The 19776-nt window shown below is 35.8% G+C and overlaps 3 protein-coding genes and 1 pseudogene across 4 annotated transcripts; 2 read left to right on the top strand and 2 right to left on the bottom strand.

Annotated features, from left to right (window-relative positions):
• Positions 1-212: 212 nt before the first annotated feature.
• On the bottom strand, positions 213-1700 carry LOC142542276 (transcription factor TCP7-like). Its single transcript, XM_075648832.1, has one exon. The coding sequence runs from the start codon at positions 1548-1550 to the stop codon at positions 690-692; it is 861 nt and encodes a 286-aa protein (XP_075504947.1). The 5' UTR covers positions 1551-1700; the 3' UTR covers positions 213-689.
• Positions 1701-3810: 2110 nt separating this feature from the next.
• LOC142542275 (putative leucine-rich repeat receptor-like protein kinase At1g68400) lies at positions 3811-7520 on the top strand (annotated as a pseudogene).
• Positions 6126-14188, bottom strand: LOC142542274 (chloride channel protein CLC-e). Of its 2 annotated transcripts, XM_075648831.1 has the most exons (8): positions 13631-14188; positions 12977-13367; positions 11743-11943; positions 10759-11225; positions 8975-9526; positions 8399-8604; positions 8007-8101; positions 6126-6148 (listed from the first exon to the last, which is right to left on the bottom strand). In XM_075648831.1, exons 1-7 carry the CDS (start codon positions 14150-14152, stop codon positions 8053-8055), a joined length of 2388 nt encoding a protein of 795 aa, XP_075504946.1. In that variant the 5' UTR covers positions 14153-14188; the 3' UTR covers positions 6126-6148; positions 8007-8052. The 2 variants fall into 2 exon arrangements, with proteins under 2 accessions (XP_075504946.1, XP_075504945.1); XM_075648830.1 differs by lacking the exon at positions 6126-6148 and having other exon boundaries at positions 7750-8101.
• A 2511-nt stretch (positions 14189-16699) lies between these two features.
• LOC142541318 (uncharacterized) lies at positions 16700-17985 on the top strand. Its single transcript, XM_075647873.1, has 3 exons — positions 16700-17198; positions 17295-17452; positions 17566-17985. The coding sequence occupies exons 1-3, from the start codon at positions 16700-16702 to the stop codon at positions 17821-17823; spliced, it is 915 nt and encodes a 304-aa protein (XP_075503988.1). The 3' UTR covers positions 17824-17985.
• Positions 17986-19776: the final 1791 nt, after the last annotated feature.

Below are 19776 nucleotides of genomic sequence, written 5' to 3'. Positions count from 1 at the left end.
GTTGAGTGAAGATAATGACTTCAATAACACCTGCAAACAAGAAAGGAACTCGTGAATGGACGTCGGAGGAGTGTCCGGCGTGGTCACTCCGATGCTAAAATCAACAAGTTGAAAATAAATAACACAAGTTATTTATGGGGATATCAATACCCGGATCTTTACGAGGATATCACCATATATGTATGTATGTAATATGAAAACCATGAAGGATGTGAAGAAGGGGTCTGCTGCCATTTATTGGTGGTACAATCTTACACGAATGGGAGTGTTTCCAATCGACCAAAAAGCAAATATACATAAAATAAACTACAAATACCACTCGCTCTCGAATCTAACTAAGCACACTGGACATCGAATTTTCGACATATTACCAAAAAGAAAAGAAAAGAAAAGAAAAGAAAAGAAAGAAATCACAATGCAATAATCGAATTCCCAACACCTAAATAACTCTGCAGGCGATAATCGGAATTCTCTGTATGTTTCTCGTCTCTTTCAAGAAACACGACACACATGGAGCAACCACAAAGGCACAAAAGACAATGTCTTAAAGATACAGATTGTGGTAGATATATTGATCAAAAGATGATCAAGCACTCGGACTAAAACTAACACAAGAAAGCAAGCAAGCTTATTGAGTCAAGTCTTTAATGGAGGACTCACGTTTATGGTGCAGGTTGGAACACTGTGATTCAATTGACATTATCATTTTCCCTTGTTTGTTCGGAGGATTGTGAGGCCTGACCGGATAAAGAAGCTAGCAAGTTGAGATGGTGTCCCTGAACTTGAGCTATTGGTAAATAATTGCCAACCCTAGCAGCGGATGCTTCCCCGAGCCCAAGAGGTTGCTGCTGCTGTAAGAAACTCAAAGAAGCCGTGGAATGCAGTTGGTGGTGGTGGTGGTGATGGTGCGGGGAGTTGTTAGCGGCGGCCGCGGCCAAAAATTCAGCTGGAGGAGCGGCAGCAAAGCTCCAAACTTGGCCGAAGTCGGTCCTGGCAGGTAGAGCCCAGAATCCTCCTGTGGGCACGCTGGGACCGACGGCGGAAGCGGACTCTTCCTTCGGGAGATGGTTGTGTTGGTGGTCATCATCAACATCGGGGCGTAGGCGCTTTCCGAGGATGAAGGGGGTCGGTGTGAGGACCTGCTGCGAATGGCCGTGTTTGAGTTCTAGGGCGGAGGACGACGAAGGGGAGAGAGTGGAGAAAATAGCCGGGGTGGTCCCGGTTCCCGTGGCGGCGATAATGGAAGGCTCAGCCTGGCGGAGGAGCCATTCAATGGTCTGACCGTCAGACTTGTGGCCGAGCTCCCGAGTGAGCTGAAACACCCTGGCGGCGCAGATGATAGGCATGCGGATGCGACGTCCGCGTCCGTCCACCTTGCTGTGCCTGTCCTTGGCTGGTGGCTTCTTCTTGACCGTCAAAGCGGTGGCGTTGGTGGCGTCGCTGCTAGTGGGATGGTGGTGGCGATGAGTAGGATCATGAATGGCTAGTGCTCCACCACCACTGTTACCCTCAGCTGCGGATGTTGACATAGCCGTAGAATTCAGTAGCATAGAGCTTCCGCACTGCTCCAATGGCGGCTCCAAATGAAAAAAACTGGAGATTTAATTTAGTTTATTGAAATTGAATCAATGTCGGAGGAGAGGGGAGAGATGAATAATGATTGAGGGACAGTAGCTGGTGGAGACAAGAAGAGGGGCACATGGGATGTGGGCTCCACTCTTCTACGTACCTCTTTAAAATAGGATTGTTACACCTTCGTCTCCATATTTGCACTTCAGCCCCTCATCGATCTTATTACAAAATGACCCTGTTTAAACTTTTGATTTTTTCACTTTCTCCACTTTTTTCAGATTATTACAAGATGTTATAGTATTCATATTGAATCTCACATATATGATAAATATCCACACTTACATGCATATAAAGATAACATGAAATTTCTAGACATGATTCCAAAACTGCATTTACAGTTAGAACGATCTATCATACGTTATTGGAATAATATGCTAAAGATAACATCTCATTAATCATTCATAACTTTTGTTACGTCTTCTCAATCTGATCATTCTTTCTTTTAAAAATTTGCATATATTTTAATTAATCCTTAATATATACAACATTATAGCAAAAGAAATTAAATTTTAATCAAACACATGTTAAGTAAAAATAAAAATAAAAATACATTCAATAAATATTTGTTCCACGACCAAACATAAAAATTTGATTGTGTGATCATGTTAATGAACATATATAAATTTAGCCTCCAATTAGTTGTTGAACCGTAAAGAGAATAATCAAATTCAATAAAAGTTCAAATTTTCAAATAATATATTGTTATTATTAGTTATATTTTTTATTAAGAAATTATATAATATGATACAATTAACCGACCCTATCAATCACGCTGATATTAGATATATACGTTCTAGTTAAAGAGAACGAGCTAGCTTAAATTAAATAATCAAATGAGAATTCCGACCAATCAATTCATCATCGGAGTAATTAAGTATATTCTAGGCAATTTTACAAATGCTGAAATGTACTTCTTGATTTCAATTTTTCCCCTGGAAAAATATAGCCAAGAATTGCATAGAAAAGCTATAAACATAGAGCAGTTGTTATTCGTAGCTGACTCAATAATTTCTTTCAATTCATCCAAATATGTAATGTAATGTTCGCTTTATATTTTATTTGAAAAGACACTTTTTTTTTTTAAAGTTCACTTAGTAAATTACATATTTTCAAGCTGTATAATCCAAAATCAATGCTTCAAATCAAACCCTCTAGTACAGGAAGCTCCAATTTCATAAGATGATTATGACACAAGCATTTCGCAAGTAGTTCCATTTTCGTGTCGAAATGATTTAAGAAGTGTGTTACAACTTTTGAAAAAAATGATCATGGATTTTTCTCGTAACTATTCTCCATTACCACTTAATCAAGTTTGTCCAAAGAGTATAGATCTCTTGTGAGACGGTCTCACGAATTTTTATCTGTAAGAAGGGTCAATCCTACCGATATTCACAATAAAAAGTAATAGTCTTAGCATAAAAGGTAATATTTTTTCATGGATGACTCAAATAATAGACTTGTCTCACAAAATATGGCCCATGAACCCGTCTCACACAAGTTTTTGTCATGTCCAAATTTAAAACTCATGCACATGAGATTACTCACAACTGCTTTCAAGTTCCGGATGAAAACAAGTATAACACACATAGTAGATCTCTTGTGAGACGATCTCACGAATCTTTATCCGTGAGACGGGTCAATCCTACCGATATTCACAATAAAAAGCAATACTTTTAGCATAAAAAGTGATAATTTTTCAAGGATGACCCAAATAAGAGATCTATATCACAAAATACGACCCGTGAGACTGTCTCACACAAGTTTTTGCCTATAACAAATATATATATATATATATATATATATATATATATATATAGACACACACACACTCTCCAACCAACACCCTAACAACCACGAGAATTTCCCCATTTTGTTATTAAATTATAAGCTGTCCACAGCATTGCATTTTTTATTGCATAGTTCATTCTTTTACATATAAACTATGAAATATTATGTACAATGGGCAATTATATACGTACTTCTTAAATAGTTTTTGTATTTCTTTAAAAAAAATATGCTGCATTCATACATATATACGTATGCATATATAGATATACTGTACACGTACTCGCACACACACACACACAGACACACGTGCGTGTGTGTGTGTGAATGTGTACGTGAAAACACAAACGTGCACACTTATACATATATCATGAGAGAAAAATAGAAGACTTTGGTGTGTCCGCTTTCCAGAGTAGAAATTGGAATCATTGCCAACTATTTCACATAGCCTGTTTCGTCAAACTAAATTGTAGTAATAACAATACATTAAAGAAGACAGAGGGATCGGAAGATGTAATGCAACGACCTTTATTTCTTGAAGAAGATCCCGTCCTGTATGTTACCTGTTCGTAATGATCACACATCACCAGCAGCGGTTCGGGTTAGCGTATATTTCTTATTTGTTTCGATCTTAGCATCATCATCAGGCGCTCTTGCGATCCAAGACTTCTTTCCGGAAGAGCGGGATGCATTGATTCAACTGAGAGATATTGTGTACTCGAGTTTCTTCAGTCTGCATCGGAATTGGACTGGACCTCCATGTGATAAGAACAATAGTAGCAGATGGGCTGGAGTTGGATGCTCCGATTGGCATGTCACGCATTTGGTTCTTGAAGGGATAAACTTGACAGGTTCCCTTCACCCCACGACATTGTTACAGAATCTGACTTTCTTGACCAAACTCAGCTTCAGAAACAATAGCCTGAATGGCCCTCTTCCGAATCTCACAAATCTAGTGCACTTGGAGCATGTTTTCCTATCGAGAAATCGGTTTTCGGGATCTATACCCTCCGGATATATCGAACTACCTGATTTAATCGGATTGGAGCTTCAAGAAAATGAGCTTTCGGGTTTGATTCCTCCTTTTGATCAGCAATCTTTAGTGGCTTTCAATGTCTCCCACAATCATCTACAAGGAAAAGTTCCTGCAACTCCTGTTCTGCAGAGATTTACGAAGAGTTCATTTGATAATAATTCTGGGTTGTGTGGGGGAGGAGTGATAATTGGGTTAAATCCTTGTCCTAATCCAATTCCTTTTGCTCCCGCGCCTGTTCCTGAGGCTCCATGGCCTCCATCGGAAGGCAAAAATGGCGGTTCGCGGCCTCAAATTATGGAGCATCGTGGTGATTGTGGCGGCGGCGGCACTTATTCCTTTATGCATGGGACTGATTTTCCTATGTTATTGCAGCAGGAAGACTGCTCAAGGAAGAGGAACAAAACACGAGCAACAGCAGCCTCAAGGTCTCTTTCTGTCTCTTATTTAAACTGATGAAATTTATTTATGTGTGTGTGTATTTTTTTAAAAAATTATACGTAGTTCATCATTTATTATATACGTTTCTTTTGGAAAGTAAATATTATAAACTTTTCTAGTCATGTCATTTTTGGTAGCTATTAAGAGAGACCTTCTAAAGATGAACAAAAATTAATTTTGAAGACGAGTAAAAATTATTTGAAAAGAAAAAAATGTAAAAAGGAACACGTTTTTGATTTGAAACTTTCGAATTATCTTTGGTGTATCATGTTCTTACACCCTAACATAAAAAAGAAGTAAGTTAGAAGACATGTATTTCACATGATGTTGACTTTTTAAAAACGCTTTGCATGTAATGTAGATTGAATGATTTTATATATAATGGAAAATTAAAATGATTCAATGTTATTACAGAATTTTATTTCAATTTGGTGTTTAAAAGCATAATTATTTGGTAAGGATAACAGTAATATGATATTTGAAAATAAGCAAAAACTTGTATGAGACGGTTTCACGGGTCGTATTTTATGAGACGGATCTCTTATTTGGGTCATCTATGAAAAATTATAAGTTTTATGCTAAACTATATTACTTTTTATTGTGAATATCGTTAAGGGTTGACATGTCTCACAAATAAGATTCGTGAGACCGTCTAATAAGAGACCTATTCTTCGAAATATATGAATTCAGAACATGATAATGATTCAATTCAAAAGTATGATGCAACACATTAAAGAAAACGTTTGGAACGAAAATAGAGTAGACGCAATAGATTTTCTTTAGAAAGAAAAGGATATACAAACTACGAAGTTCAAAAATCAGCAGTGCCTAATTCAATCTTCTGATTAATAATAACCTGTATAATTCATACAACCTGCAGACCTTGGGGAGAGCTCAAATAAAGGAAGGCCTTGGCCCGAGTTCACAGAAGAACCAGATAGCACACACATGGAGTTAAATTTCTTTAATAAACCCCTACTGTTTGACTTGGATGATTTGTTGCGCGGCGCAGCTCAAGTTATCGGAAGACCCGGGAAGATGGGAACCACTTACAAGGTTATTTTGGAATGTGGCTTGATCGTGGCTGTGAAGAGACTCAAAATAGGGACACTGAGCAAGAAAGAATTCTCGCAACAGATGCATTTGCTGGGGAATGTGAAACACGAAAACCTGGTCGAGATTATCGCGTTTCACTACTCGAAAGAGGAGAGATTGATTGTTTATGAGTTCGTTCCTGATGGCAACTTGTTCGGCCTTCTTCACGGTTAGTAATAATCATGATGTTTCATTGCGAAGTAGTATGGAGATGTACAAGATTTGCATTCATGGTGTTGGTGGTCTGACCATCATTTCAGTCACACTGCAATGTCGCAAAACTGAAGTGATGGTGGATTAATATTTAAATTTTGCAGCATATTAAGTACATGCACAACGGTGATATGTGACCAAAGCAACTATGCTACATTCTTCGGACCGCCATCGGCGCATCGCTATAGTTCCTTAACCATCGAGCTTGATCCATGCACATAGATGGATCAACAGCTCCACCATCATTATTTACTTATGTTGACGCCTAGCTTGCTACTTATTCTGACTGGATATATTTTGTTAAAAATATTAACCGCAGATAACAGAGGAGTTGGGAGAATGCCCTTGGATTGGAATGCCAGATTATCCATAATCAAAGATATAGCAGAGGCTCTAGAGTTCCTTCATCAATGCTTGGATTCGCGTAGGGTGACACATGGAAACCTCAAGTCCTCTAATGTTCTCATCCAACGGTTAGACGATGGCAATTTTCGAATAAAGCTAACAGATTATGGATTCTTACCTCTAGCCACACCCCAGAAGCTGGCAGTGGGAAAAACCCCAGAATTGTTGTCGGGAAAGAAGCCGACTAACAAGGCAGATGTATACTGCTTTGGTATTCTTCTATTAGAAGTCGTAACGGGAAAAGTTCCACACCCTTTAACAGGATCAGATAGCAGCAGTAGTGCTGGTAGTGATCAGGGTCAAGGTGATACTACTGATCTATCGAGTTGGGTTAGAGCAGCTGTAGACAACGATTGGTCGACAGATATTTTGGATGTGGACATACTCGGGGAGAAGGAAGGATACGATGAAATGCTAAAGCTCACGAATATAGCTCTAGAGTGCACCGATATGGTGCCAGAAAGAAGGCCTGGGATGAGCCAGGTCTCCGGTAGGATACGAGACATGCTTCACCACATGAACTAGTTAAGATTTGTAATTTTGTATCCATCGGCTACTAATTGAATCATACTGGACAAATCTATTTACAGACGTAAATATTTCGTTCTAACGAGGAACTTAAGTCACACTAGTCCACTCCTTTGACACATAATTCTAAGGGAAGTCCCCAAAATTAGAACATCTGAGGCTGAAATTAAACCTAGCAGTACGCTTTCTGTTATTATTGTTCGAAGTTAAATGAGAGTCATTTGTTCAGTTTCGAGCATAATTACAGATGACAAAAGACACTCGAACCATTTTGCTAACAGAACTCCTGCTTATGCTTATTTTGGAATTTGTTTGTTTGTATTCTATGTTCTTAAACAGCATCTGCGTCAGGCATTTAAACTTGGATGTAGTAAAAAACATTACATGTGGGAAAATGAAACAAAAATGCTGCTAAAAATACGGAAAATCAGACATTCCAGTCTAAGACCATGCTGAAGACATCATCATCAGGTATATATTCATTTCTGGTCACAGATCTTTTAAGTTTGAAACTCAGGAGAATATGAAGAAGTACCGAGGTAACTATATCTATATTGGGATTATCATTATTTACCTGTTATCCGACCGATTTGAGCATAACATCTCATTTTGATACATTTATAACAACAGTAACTCTATTAATCACATTAGCTTTTAAACTTGATATGATTCCTGCTAACAGCTTTAGATGTTGCAACCTATACAGAGGCTTGTAGTACAGTCCTAATGTCACTTGGATATCATAATAATTATCAAGTACAAATCAAGAAAGAATTAATGATACATACTTCTCCCGCAATCTCGACTTTTCACAAATATGCAAATCATCCATAAATTTTAATATAATGCTGCAACTAGTAGATATTTTACTTACCATAAAAATCTATAAATTGTCTTTGCAAGACTGAATGAAAAGTTCCTCAATTTTTCATTTTCTCCCAGCTGAGAGCCTCCTGGATTGTAAAAGCTCTGTGTCCAAAAAAGGTAACACACGTGAAAAACTGCAAACATTTCTTCACCATATACATACCAAACATGGTCAACTCGTGGACCAAAATAAATTAATCATAGAATTATCAAATATTCAATCAGATTCATCGATAAGTATTTAAATCAATTCCATAATACTAAAATATTTCATACCATTTTCTGATAACGATTCATCCTTATAACTCAGGTCAACATTGAAACCGATGCATCACCTAACTTCATAGATACTATATTTCCAAAATTATGTTATGCTTGTGTATGATAATGCTACTATACCTCTTAGCAAGATCAATGGACACTCTGTCTAAAAGGCCAACAGGACAACCTCCAGAATCCACATGCTCCATGATAACTGGTATTTGGCTTAATTTATGTTTATTCATAAGAGTTAGAGCAGTAAGGAGGCTTGTGTTTGGGGTAACTGTCCATGTTACACGACACCTTTCAGCATAGGAGGAACACAGTTTCGATACTTTGAGTACCTGCATTCAAAATTTCCAAACATCCAATGTCATTTGGATAACTTCAAAGCAGGACGTTTAACAATAAAATATGGAACTGATCATAAAAAAGCATGCGCAATTCTATTTGTTTGAAAAAAAACTATTCATATTTTTCTGTGTCATCAAAGGATATTATAATTGAGAGTGACTATTTGTGTTTTTATACAAGATGGTCATGTCTCTATATATGCAAATAAGGCAGCTCCATTGGCTAGCCAAGAGAGGATGTACTCTTCGACAGAAGGAAATTACTGTATATGTGGCACAAGACTCGAAATGTCACACGTGCTAACTGAAAGATTGAAAAAAAAGTAACATGCCATATTATTGTTTGCATTATAAGTGCTACCTGAGGTTTCTCGCTTTTTATCTTTGATGATTCAATGAACTGCTGTATATCACTGAGAGTGATCTGACCAATAAGCTGAGTTTTGTCATCCACTATTACTGCACAGGATTGCTTCTTTTCCAGCATGAGATACACCACTTCTGTTAGAGAAGAGCTCATCAGTACTGTGACATACTGTATTCTCATTGCCTCTGAAACCAGAATTTCATTTGCCAAGTCGTCATCATAATCATCATTAAGGCAAAGTGAACTCTCAAGTTCACAAATACTACTTCCATTTGATTTATCCAAATAAGAGGAAGAAACAGAGTTCTGAACACTTGTGACATCAGAATATTCTTCTGGAGCAGCTGCTCCAACCTCTGTATCTTTCGGGTCTCTTGTATTATCAATGGTGCTTTTCCTTGTTGATAGGGCTTTTGTCCATGAAGACAGACCCACAGCTCCCAAAAGTGGAAGAACTATTCTATAATCCTGTGTTAATTCAAAGAGAAGCAAAACTGCGGTAAGAGGTACCTCGCATACCCCAGCTAGAGTAGCGGCCATGCCAACCTGTGTTAAAAAAACATTCAAAATTCAAATACTACTCCTGAAGACACAAAAAATTTACAGAATGTGACTTGACATCATCATGCAGTGCAGAGATTCCTCATGCAAAAAGATTTGTGTTGATATAGAAAAAATTAAGGATTTTCATTTCCGAAAATTTCCAATTGTTCAACTGAACTTCATTTTCATTGCAGGGTTTGCAAGTTGAGCGTCGAGAGAAAAATTTCTGACAGTAAGAAAACCATCACTTTCCTTCCTAAACAAAGATGAATAAGGCCATGGATAAACAAACAAAAAAAGAAAGACAAAATTTTATAATCTTCGAGGAACTTGGGACAATTCAATATCAACCTAGAATTGTAATTTTTTTTATAAACGTCAAATACTGAATGTAACAACCATGGGCTTTAGGCTGACCCAAAGTGAGCTTCAGCCCATATTCATGCATCATTACTGGTCATGTGCCATAGGTTGGTCCAGCACAGGCCACTCTCGATTGGTACCAACACTACACTCTAGGAATCTAGTTACTTAAGCCTGGAGATCTTGCGTATGAGTGTTTAGGGAGGTGAATGAAATCATTTTCACGGGGTGAGATATTCTATGAATGATGGTGCATGTAGCTCATGTTGGACCAACCTACGACCCATGATCAGCAGTGGTGCATGGGTATGGGCTGAGGCTCATGTTATTTTTTTTGTAACAAACATGGGCCGTAGCCTGACCCAACACTGAGCCTCAACCCATACCCATGCACCACTACTGGTCATGGGCCGTAGTTCAGCCCATACCCATGCACATACACCGTCACCCATAGAATATCCCACATCTGGAAACTAGTTTCTTTCGCCTCCACCAACACTCGAACCCAGAACCTCCATGCTTAAGTACCTAGATTCCTAGAGTTGGTATCGACGGTGCATGGGCATGGGTTACAGCTCATGTTGGACTAACCTACGGCCCATGACCAGTAGTGGTGCATGAGTATGGGCTGAAACTCATTTTGGGTCAACCTATAGCCATGGTCGTTAAACTGAATGTTCTAGTCCAGGGAAGGCACGGCGTACCCTGGGGCCTGGAGCGTGTATTGCTATGTTAATCACTAAGAAAGAGTAAAACAATAGGTAACTATGCAGGTACTGTAAGAAACTTAAAAATTAAAAATATCTATGGAACTCAAAAAACTATAAAGAGTACGAGATATCCATTATGCAATTCAAGAAATTTATATATACCAGACCGTATGCTTGAGGGGAAGCAACTTCCAAGATTGATAGGTGAAAGATTTCATTTGATACTGAAAACAGATAACCAACAGCTTTCCCATAAGCCATTCCTGCAGCAGCACCAATAAATAAAGATGGGGCATAGTAACCTCCCACTAATCCACAAGCTCTACACAAAGAAGTTGCTACTATTTTGACTAACACCACCTGAAGCAACAGTCCAGCAGAGAGGCCCCCCACAAATGGGCGAGATTCCAATAAAAGGTCTACATTCTGAAATCCCCAGTATAGAATCTCAGGATATGCCAACGCCATAAGCCCAACGGCCAAGCCACCAAGTATGGGGAACGCTGCTTTTGGTATCCCGACATCTCTTTTAATTTCATCACACAAAACCATCATAAATGATGTGGACTTCGATAAGGCAATTGAAACCAAGCCACATAGCACCCCCAGCAACAAATAAAGCGGCAGTTCTGAACTGACAAGAGAACATTTTAAAGCTTAAACCTTAAATTCTTCAAATAAAATCTCATGAATAGTTCCTTGTACAATAATTTGACAGTAGAGTGTAATAAGAATGCAGATAATGATACATATGAAAGTGAAATGACATCAGATATCGTGAATAAATCAGATGAATTCATCATCACATCATCATTAATATTTCAAAGCTTGGTGATTAAATCTATAAGATTGCCTGCTGAAGAAGGGCAGTTCAGCTGGGTTCCAGAGCCTGTAATGGCTTTTCAGGCACTGAAGGAGGCGATGAGTTCTACTCTGGTGCTATAATTGTTTCATGAATCATATTTCCAAGTGCAACAGACGTGCGCTCAGCAGTACTAAAGAAGCGCTAAAATTTTGCCAAATAATCACTGCTTTAATACGTCAGAGTCCATGTACAACACATTAAGCCTCTACATAATTCGTGACTAGTGAAGAATCAACAGCATGAGATAAAAAATAAAAGAAAAAAAGAATTTAAATAGTTACCACTTGGAGAACGGAAATCATAGACTGGAACGGCAAAAGCTGGCTCAGAGCCCAATCCAACTTCTGATATGACAGAAGCTATTACAGCACTCAGAATCACCATTGATGTTGTATTCGTTATGGATAAGGATGATTCCGTGGGTGATGGCCACAAAACCGACTCCACAGCAAAAAAGCAACCCGCAACAGCAGCGTTGAATCCTTAATGTAGCAAAAAAAGGAAAATTTCAAAGTGACACTAAATTTTGTTGAGGTTACCATCTGACTTGTATAGACCTCGATGAGTCATAGAGTGTTATGCGAGCTCTTGAGATTAATTCAGAGATAGATTTAGCAAAGATTTCCATAGTTAGGAATTGAAAAATGAGAACAGAATGAGACATTAGATGACCAGTATCATGTTATTATGAATGTATTTTCTCCTTAAATTCGTATGTGGAGAATATGAAACATTGAACTCATAACAATTCACGTAAGGCCAAAAAACTTTTCCATTGGCAGCCGAGCAACAATACCTTATGTTTTTGGATTATCAACCAATGATGATAACAGAATAAATGTACCGTGAGACATCTACAGAGGAAAGAACAATTTTAGGTACATCATGAAACTATGTTTAGCAGATGTACCTTATATAGTCCTGCAAATAAGATTGCTCTATGCCCTAATATTGAATCCCAACATGCCTACTTTTATTTTTTTGACGATTTTCTCAGTCAATTCTACAAGGAGATATTTTGAAAAATGACCATTTTTAAGATTACTTTATATATAAAAAAAAAATCCAAAATAAGGTTATATCTCAAATGTCTAGTCCTAGAAGTTGAGACTTGTGAGCGTGAAAATTATCCTCAAATTTTGTGATTTTAAATTTTTAGTTGTCTGTTTTTTATAAATTCCACTCTATTTACTGCATAAATTTTACAAATTAAACGAAAAGAACAGGGTTTTTTTCGCACAATCAGTTTTACAAGATTTAATGATTAATAAGAACAACAGACAAATTCCAACAACTTAAAAGAAGAGCCCTTAGTCATAATTCTTTTACATTACTGCTCGTTACCATCTTAGACAATTCATTTCCAATGTCAGCTACTCGTCCATCATCATTTTACAGACATGTATTCAGAAATTTGGTTCAGACACATAGTAAATTAAAGATCAGTTGTCTAGTAATACGGCATAAGGAATATATTAAGGACATGATAATTTGTATAATATGATTATGCCAAACCAGAGGAAAGTCCTGCAGCTGACCCTGCAGCCCTGAGTGACAGCTTTCTTTGACCACCTCTATCAACAAGACTGCCCACTCCTTTGGCAACGGAGACACCTATTTCAACACTTGGTCCTTCTGGTCCCAATGAGTTCCCTGTTCCTAATGTGACACAAGCAGCCACTGTATTCAGAATTGGCTTTAGTGAGGATCTTAAGTTCGATACGACAGATCCACGAGTTGAATTATCTATAGCAGCTTGAATCATTTTCAACACACTAACAACCAGTCCTCCAAAAGCTGGGACAAAGATTACACGTGCCCATTTTGCTTCAAGAGGTTGCTCTCTCAACCACGAAGCACCTTGATTTGGGATTTCATCCCAGCACAAGTCACGTATTTCATGCACCTGATAGGTCATAATTTTCAGTTAGTAGTGTCGTAAAAACGTACACCCGATTAAGTTAACTGCGATCTTCCAGCGTATCTTCAATGCCCGAGAATATATTTACGAAATCTAATATTGTTAATACAAGGTATAACATATAATACACATAGGTGAGACTGCAAGAAAAACTTTCTAGGCAACAAAGAATTAAAAGTTAGGGACTTAAATGCCATGAAACTGATAAAAAAAAATTGGCAGATGAAAATATGAAATTTGGTTTGTACCGCGTAGTTGAAGATGACAACAGTAATTCCAGTGAAAAGACCTACAAAGCAAGCGGATAAAATAGAGGAATCGCCACCGAATTGTAATCTCCACGGTTGATCATTATTGCCATCGCAATCCTCATCAGGTCCAGGGACCAATACAGCTTCCTGATAAGAAACAACTTCTGCAGCCATGGATGATTGATCGTCATTAAACAACTCCAGCTTCTTCTCTTCCTCCAATTCCTCCTCATACCGAGCTATTCGGGGGGGAATGCGACGAAAAAGGCGTGGAGTAATGGCGGTGGATGACGATGAGCAATAAAATCCATATAAAGAGTCTCGGGGTCGGTATGCTAACAAAGAAGAGCTACTTATCAGGCATAGCGATTGGCGGCGGCGGTTGCGACAACCGTGTCTAACGGCGGAGGAAGATGGTGGTGGCGGCGATGGCGATCCACTATCATCATAATTACCGGCAATAGCAACAGCAGGAGTAGCTGTGGCAAAGTTGGATGATACAGCTAGCGCAATATTCATTTGCAGCACACCACACTCTCTCTCTCCACCCAATCATAAATAATCTAACTTCCACGTCACTTTTTCTTATCCATTCATTTTAAACAAAACATAGATAAAAAATATTATTATACTTAAATTTATTAAATAATTTCTTTTTATTAGATTATTTTCATAATAACAAACCATTCCATCCAGAAATGTTTTAACCAGACGTTTCGATCCGATCTATATTTATAATAAAAATAATATTTTTGACATATAAAAAAAACTTTTTCATAAATTGAGTCGAGTTGAACGTCTATCTCATAAAATTAATTTGTAACATCGTCTCACATTAATTTTTGTATACGAATAAATACCCTAGATTTCACCACCACCTTTTAACTGAATAGACAATAATTCAATTCTCTATAAACTAAAATATATGGCTATATATTTAGAATCATTTATTGGGTTTATTTCATATTTCAACATTAGATTACTCAATATTAAAGTAAATTTTTTGTTTATAAAGATTGAAATATTTTGATCAGTGTGGTTTTCAAGATTTCTTGGCGTATAAACTTAGATTTTATCATTACAAATAAATTTACAAGTGTTAATAACTAACTCGGTACTAAATATATATTATTCTGCCAGCAATATATATATATATATATATATATAAATAATTGAAATGGGCTGATATTTTCTGACAACGGACAAAGTTGACGTGTGTCATTTGGTCTCAACAGCAGTATATAAAGCAAGCCAGCCACCTACCCAAACCCTACAGCCAGCTTCCTCCCATGCAAGATTGAATCACACAAAACGCAGAGAAAATTCGTGGCGCTGATCTTTTTGGTGAGCCCAAATTCTCAAGCAACTGGCCGGTTTTTTATTTTTCTGATTTGGATCTCAATCTTTTATTTAGACTTGAGGGATCGACCAGTGGATATAGCGCACGATGAACACTGAAACAGGCGTCTTCAAGCTCTTACCAAAAAGTGATGGAACTGAGATGGTTGTTTTCTCTCATTTTCTAGATCCTTTTTTTTTATTTTTTTTTCCTAATTTTATTTGGCTGAAGTTTTGGTTTTGATTGAGAGAACTTATAATTGAATCTTTTTAATTCATTTAGAATTTACTTGTGTCCCGGATGAATTAATCGATGAAATATTAGATCGGTCGGGATTAAAAATGTACAATCTTAAAATTCGAGGATTTTGTGGGTGGTATGATGCAACTTTTAGGGAACATTAGCTACGGCCACATGCAACGTGAAAAACAAATTGCGAACTAATGATAGCGAAGGTTTTCAACGCGTCTCAATAACCATCGTCGTAAACCTTCACTAAAAATTGCCATGGAATTTTTTTTTTTAAAAAAACCGTCCCTAATTTGCAACGGAAAAGAACGAAGAACGGCTATGCTATTTTTTGCGACGGTTTTTGGGCAAAGCATAGCTATTTTTGCGACGGTTTTTGTATAACCATATTTTAACTTAACGACGTCATAAAACCGTCGTTGAAATCAATCATGGTTTGTTTAAACTTCCGCTATATTATTAACGACGGTTTTTCGAAAACAGTTGCTAAAATTATAGCGTTTATGTACATTAAAATTCAAGAGTAACTTTGTTTATAAATATTTTTTTTGTAGAAATTTAACAACATTGGAATAATTTCTTCCCATGAAATGATATATTCACATTTTTATTTCATTATAAGGGTATTTTTGGGGAAGAAATTTGACATATTTTTTGGACCAAAATTGGTAGTTACTATAGTAGTCTCATATTTAACAGAATACTAATACAGATAATTGATGAAACATATATACATGGTGGCTGCGATATATATCGATGGTTTAACTTAAAAATAAGATCTGGTTTGATTTATTTCATCACTTTGATTTGTATAAAGAAATAATGTTGCAGCATTAGTATAAGTAGCTTCTTAATTGTTCATCATGAATTTATGATCTTTTGTGTAAATGGATTAATGAATTGCTTGCATTGGATTAATTCTCATTTTCTAGTAATATGTTTAGAGTGAGTACTTTATCACTTGCAGTACCCTTGGGAAAAAATATAGCAACACAGGTATACTAATTGTTTTGCATCTATGTACCATAAACTGTATGAAGGTATATTACTTGGCTTGGTTATGAACTAAAACGACGCGACGAAACTAATGGAAACAAATTAATGCATGCCTACTGTGTTAATTAACATTCCAAATGTTGTAAAACCAATTGAACTTGTTCAAAAAGATTGGAGAATATAGTACTTAGACAGCAAATATTGTACAAAACAAGTTGCAGTTAATTAGTTCTTGCCTATTTCCAAAAGTAAATGGAAGTCACCAAAAACTAATTAGTACTGTACCACAAGTAGTTCACTAATGTAGCAATGTTTCTTGTGAAAAAGCATAGAAATATCATGTGAGCCAAAATAAAAAAAGAACTGAAACTTTTATGTTTAATTTGCATGTATTTTAAATCACATGAATTTTTCTTTTTCATTGATCTAGTAAAGTGGCTAATTTAAGTTTTGTCATGTGATAGCTAATTCCATTATCCTTCATGCATTGGGTTGGAGGATCTTGGCCAAAGAAGATATTCTTTCGAGACCGATACCTCAACTTGTGGCTTGTAAAGACAGCACAAGTTGGAGAGAATTGGTATTTCACAAATGGTTGGGAAAAGTTTGTCAAGGATAACAAGATCATGCGTCGTTATAGTTTGGTATTAGACTATTTTGAAAAAGATTTGTTCGATATCAAAGTGCTAGGGCCGAATGGACGCCAAACCGAAGGAGCTGGCGCTTTTGTGTCATTGGATATTGATGACGAGACAGAAGATGAGGAGGATGATCGTGAGGAGGTGGATCGTCGTGCATTAAAGAGACAAGAAGATTTATCTGAAGAGAGCAAAGATGACGATGATGATGAAATAGAGGATGATGATCATGCGTCAAAGAGACAAGATGATTTATCTAAAGAAAGCGAGGGTGAAGATGATGAAACAGAGGATGCTGCTTACTTGCCTAATCAAGAAATTAAAGTGGAGCAAGTTAAAAATGGCAAGTTCTACCTCTCTCATTTCTTGAAGAATTTGGCCTGATTTTTTGAGTTTCTTACTATGTTAAACATCTTTACAATGCTTCTACTCTATATAGCTGCAGTCGGTAGCGCTAAAAGGAAAAGGAAAAGCAAAATTCCGACACCCCTATATCCGAGATACAGTGGTTTTGAGATATTTGAGAAGGGATTGGCTAAACAACCAACCAATCCTCATTTTGTCGTCCAAGTTCGAGCAAAACGAACTAATGATTTGGTAAGTTTGACGCAACGAAGATCACAAATCACAACATTATATATGAATACAATGTCATTAATACTTACTCATATATTCTTACATTATGGGATTCTTTAATTCCATGGTGGCAGTTTATCCCTTTACCCTTGGTGGAGGAACACAAACTTGATCTACCAAAACCACAGATGCTACTGGTCGATCCGCATGGGAGAGAGTTTCATGCCAAGTACAGAAGATGGACTGATGGCCGGATACGGTACACTAGGGAGTGGAAATTCCTTCTCCGAACGAACAACATTGTAGTGGGAGATACTTGCATCTGCGAGTTCATGGAAGGAGAAAAGGGCCTTTACCTAAAGGTGAGTTTCATTCGTAACAGTACTGCCTGAAACTAGTTAATCCTGTTTGATTTAGAATCCGAGACAGACTCAGTACGCTTTTGAAACTCTCTTGATTCAATGATATCTTTTACATTTATATGTATGTGAACTAATTGTTGTGCCTGTCTGAAGCTTTAGTATTATACTGTGATTTAAAGGGACGACAGATGTTTGGTGTGCTTGTAGTATTTGCTGTATACTATTTAACTGGTGGATTTATATCTTTGTGAAAGAGAGTTTGTTTAGAACTTTTTTGACTACTTTGCTGCTTAATTTCTTTTGTGGATTGCTGTCTTTAATCGATTATCTTATATATGTTTTCAGATATTATTAATTCGGACAAAGTGCGGAATGAAATCTTCTATTCAAATTAATGATGCGATTTGCCATCATCGTTACATGTCCAAAAATTATGGAAATTTTTTTGTCAAAAAGTTAAAGCCAATCTTTGAAAATCCCATATTTTTCTAGTACTCGACTGATATGGAAGAAGGAAGAAAAATATTTAACTGAAAATACGTCGAAATAGGAAACAAAATCCTCGGTGCATCTTTTTTTTTTCCTTCCGTTTTTGAAGAAAATATTAATATTTAAAAATGACATCATAAATTTATACTATTGGTGTATTCAGTATATACTATATAGTTATTTTGAGTACTGTAAGGAAAAGCTCAAGCATGCAATTGATTTCTTCGTGATGAACTTCTTCTATATGCTTTTGCTGTACATTAAAACAAAATTTTCAGTGATAGCAAATTAGGAATAGCAGACGTGTTATAAAAAAATATCTTTATGGGGCTTCTTGCTTTTATCGTTAATCGTACGTGTAAATATATGACTTTTAATTGTGAATTTTCTGATATATCCTTATTCATTTAAGTTAACAAATTAAATTAATATTTTTTTAATTTGTTTTTTTGTAATTCATTGTCCATCTTAAATGACATTGGACATTAATACATATTGAATTCATTAATTTACCGATGGTTTTTATTTGTTGTTACTAAAATTGGTTGCTAAAATGAGTTGATTTTTTCATGATTGCTAATGAATATTTAATGTTTCTATCTTATCTTTTATTTTATTTTACATATAAATGCATCACTTTTATAACAAGTTGATTTTTAAATATGAACCAAGAAGCATCATACTTTTTTATTTAAATATGTCATTTTGTTTTTGTGACACTATTTTTTCTTATATATATTTTTTAATGTTTGCGGGTGTTTTTTGTGCTTATTGTTTTTATTTAACATTGTTGGAAATATTATATGCATAGAAAATTTAAATCATAATTTGTCATTGATAATGCACATTAATGGTCCACCAATTTTATTTCACAATAACTATAATATTTGTATTTAATGGTTGCTTTACTTTTTAAAATATAATTAATAAAATTTGTGTGTTCTTCAACTCTATTTTTCGGTTTTTCATAGTATTATAAACACGTTACATTATTTTTTATGAATTTTATAATTTTTATATATTCAATTTAAATTATTTTATTAATTAATATCTATAAATTTGTGAAACTCTTGTATTTTTATATAGATAGACTGGTAAAAAAAAAGCAAAAAGTTGAAAATTTCTAATAAAATGTTTAATATTTCAGATATAATTAATAAATTTTATGAACTCTTCAACTCTATTATATGTTTCAACTTTATTAAATTATTACAAGTACATTAGATTATTATTATAAAATATTTTTTTAGGAACTTAAGAATTTTTTATGTATTTAAATTATTTTTATTATTTAAAATCAAAAAAATTATTAAGCTCTTGATATGTTTATGTAGATGATAAAAAAATGTTAAATGTTGATAAATTTCAATAAGTTGATTTAAATAATAATTAAATAAATAGTAGCTCAATGATTTAATAATTTCGCTTATGATCCATTATGTGTTATTATAATATTTTACATAATAATGTTTTTAAAATTAAATTTCTCATTAT

Source organism: Primulina tabacum, chromosome 4, assembly GCF_025594145.1.
Source record: "Primulina tabacum isolate GXHZ01 chromosome 4, ASM2559414v2, whole genome shotgun sequence".
Classification (NCBI taxonomy): Eukaryota; Viridiplantae; Streptophyta; class Magnoliopsida; order Lamiales; family Gesneriaceae; genus Primulina; species Primulina tabacum.
Note: the sequence above shows the minus strand (reverse complement) of the source record. Positions and strands in the feature narration are given on the sequence as shown.

Excerpts from the sequence above, each read along its gene's own strand:
- LOC142542276 (XM_075648832.1), bottom strand. The coding sequence starts at position 1,550 with ATGCTACTGAATTCTACGGCTATGTCAACATCCGCAGCTGAGGGTAAC.
- LOC142541318 (XM_075647873.1), top strand. The coding sequence starts at position 16,700 with ATGCATTGGGTTGGAGGATCTTGGCCAAAGAAGATATTCTTTCGAGAC. Across the intron at positions 17,199-17,294 it reads AGTGGAGCAAGTTAAAAATG|CTGCAGTCGGTAGCGCTAAA; the intron begins GCAAGTTCTACC and ends TACTCTATATAG. Across the intron at positions 17,453-17,565 it reads CAAAACGAACTAATGATTTG|TTTATCCCTTTACCCTTGGT; the intron begins GTAAGTTTGACG and ends CCATGGTGGCAG.
- LOC142542274 (XM_075648831.1), bottom strand. The coding sequence starts at position 14,152 with ATGAATATTGCGCTAGCTGTATCATCCAACTTTGCCACAGCTACTCCT. Across the intron at positions 11,944-12,976 it reads AGCTGCAGGACTTTCCTCTG|GATTCAACGCTGCTGTTGCG; the intron begins GTTTGGCATAAT and ends TGCTACATTAAG. Across the intron at positions 8,605-8,974 it reads TAAAAAGCGAGAAACCTCAG|GTACTCAAAGTATCGAAACT; the intron begins GTAGCACTTATA and ends TTTTGAATGCAG.